The 13,395-nt window shown below is 38.7% G+C and overlaps 1 protein-coding gene across 2 annotated transcripts; it reads right to left on the minus strand.

Annotated features, from left to right (window-relative positions):
• Positions 1–6: 6 nt before the first annotated feature.
• Positions 7–11,314, minus strand: firrm (fignl1 interacting regulator of recombination and mitosis). Of its 2 annotated transcripts, XM_062395170.1 has the most exons (25): positions 11,198–11,314; positions 10,911–11,036; positions 10,558–10,597; positions 10,363–10,451; positions 9,737–9,841; positions 9,429–9,569; positions 8,749–8,911; positions 8,524–8,608; positions 8,238–8,376; positions 7,833–7,922; positions 7,639–7,703; positions 7,394–7,542; positions 6,032–6,161; positions 5,413–5,599; positions 4,907–4,989; positions 4,633–4,684; positions 3,740–3,829; positions 3,219–3,404; positions 2,012–2,131; positions 1,820–1,915; positions 1,611–1,724; positions 1,056–1,160; positions 892–972; positions 666–812; positions 7–346 (listed from the first exon to the last, which is right to left on the minus strand). In XM_062395170.1, exons 1-25 carry the CDS (start codon positions 11,198–11,200, stop codon positions 140–142), a joined length of 2,793 nt encoding a protein of 930 aa, XP_062251154.1. In that variant the 5' UTR covers positions 11,201–11,314; the 3' UTR covers positions 7–139. The 2 variants fall into 2 exon arrangements, with proteins under 2 accessions (XP_062251154.1, XP_062251155.1); XM_062395171.1 differs by lacking the exons at positions 7–346; positions 666–812; positions 892–972; ... (11 more) ...; positions 7,639–7,703; positions 7,833–7,922 and having other exon boundaries at positions 8,248–8,372.
• Positions 11,315–13,395: the final 2,081 nt, after the last annotated feature.

Genomic DNA, 13,395 nt, shown 5'->3' on the forward strand with positions numbered 1-13,395 from the left:
AAATGCTTTGTATTAAGACAAGTTTAATAAACATCATATAAAACAAGACTGAAAGTTGTAAAAATGTAATAGAAATTATTTGCAGTAGCAGTAATACAAACACAGACTGATGAAACAGATCATAAATAATCTGGGAATGTCATTCTGTTTTGTGCCCGGCTGTACAGATGTCGGTTATGAGGGTTTGTAGCTCCAGCAGTTTTGTTTCCAGCCACTGTGGGGGCGCCGTAGCATCGGCTTTGTCCTCGATGAGAGCCTGCAGGGCTTTTAAAGCACTCTCTGCTGTCTGGATGTAGCGGCTGTACTCCTCCACACTCGTCTCCTGCCGAGCTCTCTTTGGACACGGCTGAGAGGGAGGAATGAGCACAAAATACTTATCTTAAATCCTCATGTATGCATCAAACATGCCTTGCTTGCTTTGACTCGCAGGTAAAGAAATTATTCAGTGTATTTTATGAGTACTACTGGCATAACCAACTTCAGGAGCAGAACCAGAGACTACCACGAATGCACTAAATTAACGTCCTCGTGGTTTAGGGTGAAGACTACAAGCAATCGTAAGAACTGCTTCCACTTATTTTTCTTCTTCTATTGTTATAATCAGTTCAATCTGGACCGTGACCACATTTTTTGGTGTGGATGAAGTGTCCTAATAAGCTACTGACCTCTGATTCTGCCACTGGTTCTTCAGCCTGTTTGTGACAAACATTTTCTCTGTTGATCTCCAGCTTCTCATTGTGTTGCTCAATCTGTGACGTCTCCACCTTGAGCCTCTGTATCCGGGACTCAGCATCTTCCTGTGCATTCACAGTCTTCAAACAAAATACTTGTTAAGAAGTGAACATTTTATTTCAGGGAGATATTCCATCACAATGTATGAGCATCCCTTACCTTGCTCAGATAATTCACCACCTTGGTCTTTGTTTCTTCTACACTCAGACTCTGAGAAATTACCTCCTCATGGTTTGTGACCTGAAATACCAGGTGGACAAATTAAAATGATTTTACTGCTCACAGCACTACATCTAAATCATATTAGCATCATCTTGTTGTACCTCTGCAAATTGAGAAAAGGCCTCCAGTGCATGCTGATGCAGCAGCCAGCACGTGTCAGCCAGCACGACGCCGAACAGGCTGCTCAGCCTCGGCAGAATTTGACTCTGTGGAGTAAAACAGAGAAACAGAAAAAAATAATTATGTCAAACAGTGGATATTCAGGTAATGTGAAAAAGTTCTCTCAGCTACAATTTTAACTGATGATTTATTATACAAGATTGTTCTCAATTAATGAAATGTTCAAAATAATGACAAATGCACATAAAAATGCTAGAATCCAAAGTGATCGTCAAGCTGCATACTTATCAACTAGAAGTATTTATTTCATGAAAGCATTAAAGACAAGAATGATTTAATCGATATTAATTGATTAACATTATATCATTATCTACCAGTGTGTGGAATTTGGGGCAGCTTGTTTAAATTTGAGGAGACTGTTGGGCCTTGTCGGAGGTATGCACTCCACTGAGTGTCATTCTATTTTGTTTTTTTTGTGTTAGTTGCACACAAGTCAAACAGTTAAACACACATTCACAATGCTCTGGATTCAGTACCTGAATGTCAGGAGAAACAAAGATCTTCCCCAGAGAGCCGAGGAACTCCAGAACAGCCAGCCGCAGCTGATCTGCACACTTCTGAGACGCCAGAGCATCCACACACAACACGGCCTGGGACACACACACACACACACTAAGATGTCAGTCAACAGAAGTTTTCTCCTTTCTTCACCCATAGAATGTGATGTATAAAACTAACAGTATACCTTGTAAACGACTTGAGGTTCTATGTTTTTCACTAATTTGGCCGATATGGACAGGAGCAGCTGCAGGGTACACTGGAGCACAGGGTGGGTCTGCACCTGGAGTGGGACAGAGAACGGGCATACCAATTGGGCATTTACACTTCATCTGTGTGTGGTTGTATGAATGTATGTGTGTGTGTTTTGGGGTCTCACCTGATCTGAACTCATGCATAACCAGAGCTGTGTGACTATCCTCATCACAGACAACACCCACTGTTCCTCAGGAGATGACTGCCCTTGAACCAAAGCGAGGAGGGATAACAGCACCACGTTCTGGACACAGGAGGGATTTCAGAAAAACAACATTTGTGCTCATTGTCCACTTCAGTTTCCCCACATTGCTTTTCTTGGCTGGATATACCCACATACTTAAATCTGCTGGACAACATGAAAATGAAATGCACTGGAACAGCCTGATGCCGAAGCAAAAAGTCATATAACAAACATATTGTGTATAAATTAAATCAGGATGTTGAAATGGAATATTATAAAAAAATGTAAATTCCTGTACAAAACTGTAAAGCTCAATAATATATGCTCATGCTTTGTGACTTTAAGGGCTTCCTTGTGACGACCTGAGCAGGATGTAGCCTGTCAGCAGAGATTGGCTCCATCCCTCTCCTCAACCCTCATAAGGATCCTCAGTATACAGGAAATAACGAATGTATGGACGTGCAGGAATCATTTTATGGTTCTTTATATGGGACTGCAAGTCATCTTAGATCAGCTGATGGTTAGCTGGTAGGTCCCAGAGCCCCGATTGGTGTCTTAAGGCTGTCGAGCTCTTGAAGAACAAACCCACAAACTCTGGAATGACTCACCAGCTGAGAGCAGGGATGCTTTATCTGTTACTGCTTTTAAATCCCTTTCATTGATGGGTAAATTTGTATTTATTGTATTTAATTTGTATTATTGTTGTAACATCTTTGTCTAGTTTGCTATACAAATAAAAGTATGCATCAAAACAAGCCAAAGAATATATCTACTAATGATGTGACTGATGAAATGACGATTATAAAAGGTGAGCAGAAATAAATAATGTGATTAAAAACTCTAATCAAAAAATCCTCTGCAATTAAGTAGTTTTTGCAGTTGAGACATCAAACCCTCAAAAAATCCTCAACAGTGGTAAAACTGTTGAAGGACATTTTGGTTGTCACTGAAATGTCTTAACAATACTGCAGTCTTGTTACTACTGCCTCTTTCTGTCAATGTTATCAATAACACAGTAACCACATATCCATTCTTACATTCAGGAATATAATTGAATTTATATTAACAACAATATCCCAACATTTAAGATCAATTTACATTTTTTTTTTACATCCCAGCTACATTCCACATCTGAGGTCATCCTCACCAGTTGGTTCACTTGTCCCAGTTTGTATCCTCCATTCTGCCAGTCCGTCAAAGCCTTCTGAGCCACGCTAACGATGCCCGTCTCTACATGGTGACGGACATCTTGTGAAAGAGCTCTGGGGAGGACATGACGCCACACCGGTAGGTTTACCTCCTCAGAGGGGGGGAAACGTGTCACCAGCTCCATCTAGATAAAAAATACTTTGGATTAAAAACAAAAGCAAACATCTCATATTAAGATTATGATCTTGCACAGTTCAGTGTTATTTGAGATGTCCAAAGAGAAATGGTGCAGGAAGTAAGGAGCCCTATAGTTTTTCAGATTATTATTCCTATTTAATGACTTTTTGCAAGTTAACCTTCATGCTTTTTCACACTGACTTTTATCAACTCAGCCAAAACCGTTTCAGTGTGAATCTTTGACACGACCGAGCTTAAATAAACAAATTGATTGTTACCCTGTGGGCTCAGTGAATTTCAGCATAAAAATATTTTAGATTAGGTGTACATTGGGTTTCAAACCTGGTGGTGTGGCGTCATAAGGAAAACCATGCGTTTAAGCAGCAGGCCAAGGTGGAACGCCTGGTAACACTCAGCAGTACATGTTTTTACCTGGAGGAGAAGAGGGAGGACAGAGAGGAGGTCAGTTTGAGAGTGAGTGTGAAGGCTCAGGAGGAGGAAAGGCACCATGACGTGAGGGAAGAAGAAAGGTGAAGAACTGAAGCAGAGGGACGTGTATGGAAATCAGTGGGATCCAGGTTAACCTGATGATGTAATGGCCAAACAGGTTCTAAAAAGGTGTCAGTCACTGAGATGCCACAACGCCAAATGTCACCTCTGTTGGAGTGCCACAGAAAACAGTGAGGACCCCATACTAATCCATAAACCTACAGAGAGATGAGGGGAAATAAGAGCTACTTCAGAAATTCTCAGCTGAGGTCAAAGATGGGGAGGTTTGATTCGGAAAGTACTGTTTGTCGGAAAAATATAAAAAGTGTACTACTTGAGAGTCTAATGAGTATCTATATGTTTCCTATATCAAAATTAGCTGTAAAATGCTATTTGTTGTGATTTCTGCAACAAAATAAAATAAAACAAGACAATGAATTAAACTCTCTCAACTGTGCTGTGTATTTTTTAGAGCTGCTTTCAGACATGCACTGAACTCCAGGGAACTCCGGACATTAACCAGTGGGCTTTATCTGAGAAGACAAATGTCCAAGTCTGTTGCTGTGGACATTCTTTCTGTGTTTCTCCTCCCAGCCCCCTAGTAAAAGCTCGGGATAATGAAACCATGTGCATACAAAGCAAGGGGATTCTGTAATGTCCATGCTGTAAACAAAAACATATGATCTTAAAAACATCCCTCCATTCTCTGGAGTTAATGTGTGAATGCAGCTTTGTTATGCACCCACCAGCTGAGCAATGAGGAGGACATGATGTAGACAAAGTTCTGCGGTCCCATACCTGTATACAGAGAAAGAAAGAAAACAGTAATGGAATCAATAAATTACCGGAAATAAATGGTGCAATAAGTCTAAATGGCAACAAATAGAGCTGCACAGTGTTCATTTTTATTTTGTATATTTGAACACACCTACTCAGTTCACAAAATACAGACCAGTGACACCAGGGTAACCCACAGTTAGACCTAATGTTAAGTGGAAATGAATAACTCCTCACTCTCACCGTGCAGTGAAGCACCACACATCAGTTGCCAGTAAAGCTGTCTGTGTATCAGCCTGCAGGACCGCATCAACCAAACAATGCTCCTAAAAAAACAGAGATAAAAGGAGAAGGAAGTGGAGGAGGGAGAGCAGGAAGCAGGAAAGAATCAGAGGAAAATAGATTGGCCAAAAACAATCAAGTACATTTCAAAGAAATTTATCACATAAAGAAAAATGAAAGTGAAAGACATACTTTAATGATCGGAAAACCCCGCATCGCCAGCACGGCCAACAATAAGGTCAGATAACAAAAGTAAATAAATGACCAAAATCCAACAGAGTTGGTTTATTAAAGAGAAATCTTGCATATGTTTTCAGACAACTAACTACATTGTTAATTTTTATAACAGTGAATTAAAAAAAAAAAAAGTTAGATTTCAATCTCTGTTGAGGGGAGAAGAGGAAACTCTGGCACCTGCTTTGATGACTGGTTCAGATTAGCATGGATTATGGTTGTGTAGCACTGACCAGTTTAGGGAAGTAGACCGGAGGCAGCGCAGACACGCTGGCACAGAGGTGCACGCAGACGTGGTGGTGCAGGCTGACCTGGACCTGGGCCTGACCTCTCATCATCACCCCTGGCAAGAGCACAGGGGCTTTACGCTCAGTGTAGCAACGACGGAAACTAGTGAACAAGGCCTTGAAGAGAGGAAGCCTGGAGACAGAGGGGATGGAAACATGCTTCTTTTTGTTTTTGGTATCAAGCCAGTGTAAAAGGAAAACATGAAAGGACAAGAGTCAATGCTTGTGTCAAACTGAAACCTTGATTACATGTCCTCTGAAAGAACTGCTAAATTACACACACACATATATATATATATATATATAAATGGCTATCTTTACATACTCTTCAATCTGTCTGTCTGTATGAGGCTAGTCCATGTTTGATGTAAATATCATGAAAATAATTAACGTAACTACTATGATTAAACAACCAATTCTAACTTTAATAGACTGATCCTTGCCAACCAATATCCCTCCTGAAAGTAAAAGGTTTCGAGCTGGTTGCAAGAGGATCGCAATCTCAATGCAGAGCCCTACAGTAAATCAGGTAATGAAAACAACCAAAAGACCAATCTTGTATTACCTGGGTGTCTCTTCTGAGAACTGACTGCCAGTGTACCAAAGCTGCAGCACCTCCTCTGGCTGGGAGGCCAGCTGACCCAAGACATTCACCAGCAAGAGACAGTGAGGAAGCTCATGTTCGGGACTTAACCCTGCAGACCAACGAGACAAGGATCATTCTCTGCATTCAGAAACATGACGTCTAATTTCCTTTCAGTAAGAACATGTGGTCAGCGTTTTTTTCCTGAGATGCCTCAATTTAATAAATATACAAACTGAATGTTTATCTTCAATAGATTTGAAGTAGGTGTCCTGTAAGCCCATCAAGGTGTGTGAGTCGCTCCGTGAGATTTATTAAACTGTGGATTTTATTAGCAATGTGCAGATGCAACTTTAAATGCATACATTAATGCTGTATCTAGTTTACACACACTAATGAAATGATGAGATGATTATACTGACCATCAAAAATATTAAACGTTTCTGGTGACTTAACTTTGATTTTGCTGTATCACCTTTGTGTACTTTTATTAGTTTATTTAAAAGGGAAAGAGAACATTAATGTGTTACAAAAATCACATCAACAGCTTATATCAAATTAAAAAAATGAAACTGGGATTTAAACATTAAAAAATAAAATACAAAAGTAGACAATATTTAATTTACATTTCCCTACAAAACAAGTTGTTAGATTTGAAATTGTCTGTGCTGTTCCAAAGTTACAGTTTAGTTTCCATCCAGACCTACTTTCTTGTCTGTACCAATGAAAATAAACAGTCAAGAAAAATTGTGGAATTGAAGACCTCTGCACCACATCATATTTAGCTTTAGCCTTTCGACACAAATACCAATTAGTTTTAGTAATATTTGTGTAGTAACCATGGTTACAGGTGTCTCTGATAAGGCGTCTTTGTCTCTCTGCCTTGACACGTCAGAAAATCCCCAAAGCTTTTCCAAACTAAACAAACTAACAGGGCCACCCTCACTAATCTAGTGCAGCAGATGCTGCTGTTGCAGATGGGTCATTCATAAGATAAATGACAGAACCACAGTTTTTATATGATTGTACTTGGTTTAGTTTGAGAGGAGATGCTATACTGCCTCATAACATTAAAACTGTGATCTATGGTTTAGCGAACACCCAGCGGGAAATTTGGACCATCAACATAAATCCTGGAACTCACTAAGAGCAACACTCAGTACAGTCAACTGTAGATACTTGAAGGCAAAAAGGCTCCATGTCCTCAATTCAATTTTTCCTGAACGACCATTTACAATAAACACAAACTACTTACTGTGTAGCTCTACCAAAATAATGCACATTATAAAGATTGAATACGTATTAGTGGAATCATGGAAACATTATGACAAAGTTGAATCTCACTCAGGTCTTGGTGGAGGACAACTTCAGTGAACGGCCTTAAAGGCAGCAGCTGGAGCAGGAGGGCGTCCATGGGAACCAGAGCGACTGCATTCAGCTCCTCAGCCAGAGCCTTGGGCAGCGATGGAGCACACAGGCTGGGAGGGAACTTACTGAAACAGCCACGTCAGAAAGTTTCAACAAACATCAATATTGTCAAGTCGAAGGATAAACTGTGATTTCACTCTGCTTCTTCGAACCACACGTACCTAATGATCTGGAGGTAGAGTTGGTGAAAGTAGCTGCAATACTTTGTGAGATAAAATTTGAATTCCTGTTTAAAAAAAATAATTATGGGATATAATTTCCACTTCTTTGTATTATAAAGTTACATCACACTTATAGACGCGGCACAACATAATTATTGAGCCAAGAAAGATGCAAGAAGATCTTTATTTTGTACCTTTATGTAATGAACCAATGTGTTGGCAAAGAATTTGCACATCTTTGCAGATTTCTGGAACAACTTGTATTCTGGGCTTTGTGTTGCCTCCTAAGACAAAGGGTGACAAAGATCAAGTCTACGTTTGAACTTGCACTAAGTACCCATACACAACAGGGGAAATATACTTCTAAAGATAGGATAGCGTAAATACTAAATAGGACAGAAACATACCCCACTGTCACATTAATATTAGTTCAGTGAAGACAAATATATATTATAATGTACATGCGAAACTACCTTTATATTGATTATATCAAGAGGATTGTTTTCTTTTTCAACATTAAAATTTGAAGAAATAAAGAAATCTTTTTAAAAGCTGCTACAAAAGCATGAATTCACACTATGTGAATTAACCCCTCTTACCTGTAGACCAGCTTGTTTGATCTGTTCAGCCAACTCCACAGAGTTTTGGCAGGAAGTCAACAAGTTGTCACACAGGGTGGTGCTGATGTCACCATGATGCAGATGTTCCTCCACCAGTGGCCGGTACTTCAGACTCTGTCTGATCAAAGTAATGACCATTTAAACAAGTAAAAAAGTAGCTATTAGACTTAACTCACATGACGAAGGGGACAATCTAAAATGACAGATGGCATTACAATACAAAAAAAAAAACATGGGTGTAAACAAGTGCATGTGCTGTACTGACTTGATGAGGAACTTCCATGTGTTTGCATGCAGAGCTATGTCCAGGTTGGCGATAATAGAGCAGATATCCAGAAGGTTGTGAATCACTGAGGAAGATGACACAAATGTTCATTGAACTAAAGGTTCATTCAAGTTTTACAACTAAAATGGCTTGAAAAGGACAGGCTAAATAAAGAGTGTGGCAGAGAAACACACATACATGTAGTGTATATGCACAAACATTCACCTGTAACAATGTCAGAGACCTCCTCCTCTGAGGCAGTGCTGTCGAGAGAGACCCTGTCCAACAGCTCCAGCAGACCCTTCTGAAGGGAGTAAGCCTCCTTGAAGAGTCCCTGCAGCAGGTCAGCCACCAGGGACAGACGGCCACAGTAAACCACCTCACTCTCCTGTGAACACCAAGTCTGCTTTAAATGAAGAGCTTTTTCACAGGTGTTTACTAGATTTTTTTAAAGGAAGATTAATAATTTGGTTTTATTTTCTTATGTGGTTATGTTTCCTGCTGCGTGTAGATACAAGCTTTCCTTTATTCAGGCCTTCTCCTACTATGGACAGCTCAGATCATATATTTAAGCACCAAATATGGAATAAACAGGAAAACAAAAAAATTAACTTTGTTATAACCTTATTTTGATCAGACACTTTGAATTGATACTAATATCTCAATAATAAACTGTATATTTTTTATTCCTAAGAAAATTAAAATTGAAAACATCCATCACTTACTACACTTCACATTATCTTTTGATACCAGTCAAAACCGTTTGCCATAATTTAAGCAGTTAATGCACGATGTTTTTCAAAATACATGAAAATATAACATAAATGTGATATAGGTTTTCAATGATGATCTGCCAAGAATTTAAATGTTGTCATTACAACCACAGTTGAAGTGAACAGACCGACCTTGCAGTGCTGAAAGGTTTCCCTCAGGATCTTCAGGATACAAGTAGGTAAGGAGCGGATAGATTCCAGGTCAGGAGGCTCCTCGAATGAGCCAACATGACGCACGCACGTGGACAGCGTGTCAATTATCTGAATCATTGCCTGAAGCAAACAACAGGGTCATGTCAAATATTGCTGAGGAGTGAGGTGAGAGCAGCTTTCTGTAGATACTATACTGTACATCATACACAGCTAGAATCTGTGAGGAACTAATTGATGAACAATGAAACCAGCAACAGAGATCATAAAAAGATCTACAACAATAGTACCTGAAGAATCTTCCTTAGTAAGGCACACAGTTCAGTGTTTTGACTGGACAGCTCTCCAACTTGGCCTGAGATTTCTTTCATCATGCTGTCGAACACTGCCACAGCCTGCAGACATTTCATACAAAGGAAAAAAACAGATATCAAATAAGGCAGATTTATATTTTGTGTAGAAAATGTAATAAAAACTAAGCAAGTAGTTGGCAAGAAAACAAATACTGACAATTCTATAAAACACAGGTAAATATTCAGTGTGCAGAAAAATCCAATGTTTGAATTTAAAGGGATTCAGGAGGTTTGCAGGTGTCATGAAAGAAGTATCAAGTTAAACGCCACTATGCCATTACAGTATATCTATTATATAAAGTGAAGGTTGTACTTTTACCTCATCATCATCATTGATCACAATTAGATCAATTATGTTTTATAGCTCCTCAAAAGCAACCTATCAAAAAATACTTGGCATCTGTTATATTGCTATTGATCCCTAATACTTAGTCTTTATAATAGTAAACATAATGCTGTTTGACATCTTAAATGCCCCTGAGTAGGATTTAAACTAGGGACACTTCACAAACAATGGCAAAGGTATTAACAACCTAGGTCCTAAAGGTAACCTGCCGTTTTACCTGAGGTAAAATCTTAGAGAAGCACTCATCCTCCAGCTCTGACAAAGCAAGATGTGGAAGGAACATGTCTGTGATTATCTTCAGTATACCTGTAGGGAAGGAGATGGTATTCACACATGTCTGACTTAATAACAAATATTACTGATGGTACAAAATAAGTTTTTATTACTACTCTTACAGTGAAGATATACTTACGTATGTGATCATCCCAGCTCTCAGATTTGAGCTGCAGGGAGTGGAAACCGTCAAGGAACACATTATAGAAGAGGATTTACCCTTCAAAAGGTCAGGATTGTTATAAAAGTAGAAAAATGACAATATGTAAAAGTGAGGAAAAGGTTCAACAAGAATAAACTTGTGTTAGGTATAAGTCATAAAACGGATTTCTTCATTTATGTTGTGTATTTTCAGTTGATACCCTAATCCCAAATGTCCTGCATGCTTACGAATCTTTTACACATTTCGAGACTTCTACAGAATCCGGATAATGATGAATCTCTAACAGATGACAAGGCAGATCAACGAGCACACAGGCTTGAACAGGATATATTGAGTTTGGGCAGAACAGCCTTGAGCTCCTGGCGGCAGGTTTCCGGACTCCACTGCGCCACCTCGTCCAGGAGCGACGTGTTGCTCTGGGACATGATGACAGCTCCGGACCGCCGTTCTGTCCGCTGCACGGTTCACAACAAGTGGGTCACAAGAAGTTAGCGACGACATTTCACCAGCCCATGACTGTTGTTAGCAAGAAGCCTGACTTTAGCTTCTGTGTTTGTTTCGGTATGATTCTCTAAAACACCTTTAATGATATATATTAAAATGTGTTAGTTCTTACCATACATGTAAGACCGTATCTTGGGTTCCTGTGAGTTATTTTGTCCTAAACGACGCCATTGTTGTCTAATTATCGACTTAACTTCAGATAAACAAACAAACCGCGCGCTGAAGTTTGAGCCGGATGTGACGTCGTATCCTAAAGTTATCGGCTACGGTGGCCCTGAAGTGCAAAACACAACAACAGATCTAAAAACACACCAACAAATAAGAAAACACAGCGGTGAATCTCCACACATAAGAGTGATGTAAGAAAACACAACAACAAAGAAAGGACCACAACAACAAATCACAAAACACAAGAGTAATGTATAAAAACACAACGACAAATGATAAACCACAACATCAAATCACAAAACACAAGAGTAATGTAAAAAAACACAACGACGAATGATAAACCACAACGACAAATCACAAAACACAAAGACTAACTAAACGTGCCCTCACCAAGACCCGACAGTCCCCCTTTGAAACCATAAATTAATCAATTACATGATTAATTATGAAGGTAAATTAAAAATATATTAGGGTTTTAATATATGTTCAGTGTTTTCAGAAATACTGGATTAAGCTGCAGTGACACTAGTTTTTACTGAGCTCAGCAAGTACTGTTTTTCTCATCATGCACCTACAACATGGATAAACACCCACAGCAATGTAAATTTCAACTCATTTTAATTCTTAGGGCAATTCACATAACATAAGAAATAAATATTTTATTTAATATTTTTTTATTTGGCGAATTGCAATGTATCTCGTGTTTTCTTACTTTTTTTTCTTTACAAGGGGATGTTGTTAATGAGGTCATGTATTCCAGAGTTAAAATGTTAAGATTGAATTATAAAAAATGAATGAACATAGCCACCACTTTAAGTAAAGTCACGATTCCTGAAAGACAGGATTGAGTCTGAGTCCTGGACTTAAGGGCTACAATGCTGCTGGAGCTCGATGGAATTGTCGAGTGAGAGTTTTAGTCCAAACTGGCAGAACTTGAGAGGATCTGCAGAATATCTCCATGTCCAGGTTTGTAAAACTTCCTCATGAGGACTTGAGGCTTTATTTGCAACCAGAGTAGCCAGCTACTGAGTAAAGGGTCTGAATACTTCAATGGGATTTTTTGTATTTCCAAATTGCTGTTAATACATTTTGCAATAAATTCTTGCATTGTTTTTTTTTCCGATTTGAAATTATATTAAGATTCATGGCTAAAAAGTATCAACTTTAATTAATTTAGCATGAGGCTGCAGTGCAACAGAAGGTGAAAAAGGTGAAGGGGTTTGAAATATCTCTGAATTTGATGTCACTGGATGTCATTAACCATTTAAAGTACACTATTTGTACTCACTTCAGTAAATTAATTGAAGGGACCTTACTGTAAATGACCTGGATGTTTAGGACTTCAGATTGTATTTAAATCAGTTAAGGAAAGGGTGTTTTTTTATGCAAATGAAGAGTCGGGAATTTCTATTGGCTCTATAACAGACTCCATAAAGTCAGTGTCTATTGTTTTCTCTGATAAGATCTTGGATGAAGCTCTTCGTCTTTGCTGCAATCTTTGTTTCCCGACAGTCCAAGGTGTTTGGTGCTGCTGCAGGAAAGGAGGGACTTCTTGTTTAGGAAACGAGACTCCGCCTGAAGCTTGTCTCTCTTCAAACAATGATTATTGCATCACTTGTTACAGTATGGACTTTTAAACTTATATTTTTGTATATGTTTTTATAAATGAACATTTTCAATCGGTACATTTTGAACAGAAAAAAATATATAGTAATTCATGCCATAGGACAATTTTGAAATAAATGAGAGAAGGTGTTATTTAGGGCTACAATGCTGCTGGAGCTCGATGGAATTGTCGAGTGAGAGTTTTAGTCCAAACTGGCAGAACTTGAGAGGATCTGCAGAATATCTCCATGTCCAGGTTTGTAAAACTTCCTCATGAGGACTTGAGGCTTTATTTGCAACCAGAGTAGTCAGCTACTGAGTAAAGGGTCTGAATACTTCAATGGGATTTTTTGTATTTCCAAATTGCTGTTAATACATTTTGCAATAAATTCTTGCATTGTTTTTTTTCCGATTTGAAATTATATTAAGATTCATGGCTAAAAAGTATCAACTTTAATTAATTTAGCATGAGGCTGCAGTGCAACAGAAGGTGAAAAAGGTGAAGGGGTTTGAAATATTTCTGAATTTGATGTCACT

This window comes from Platichthys flesus, chromosome 9 (assembly GCF_949316205.1).
Source record: "Platichthys flesus chromosome 9, fPlaFle2.1, whole genome shotgun sequence".
Lineage (NCBI taxonomy): Eukaryota > Metazoa > Chordata > Actinopteri > Pleuronectiformes > Pleuronectidae > Platichthys > Platichthys flesus.

What these genes read in the sequence shown, in the direction of transcription:
- firrm (XM_062395170.1), bottom strand. An exon ending in CTCTACCTCCAGATCATTAG is followed by an intron (nt 7,543 to 7,638) that starts GTACGTGTGGTT and finishes TGGCTGTTTCAG; the next exon opens with TAAGTTCCCTCCCAGCCTGT. An exon ending in TATGCATGAGTTCAGATCAG is followed by an intron (nt 1,916 to 2,011) that starts GTGAGACCCCAA and finishes GTCCCACTCCAG; the next exon opens with GTGCAGACCCACCCTGTGCT.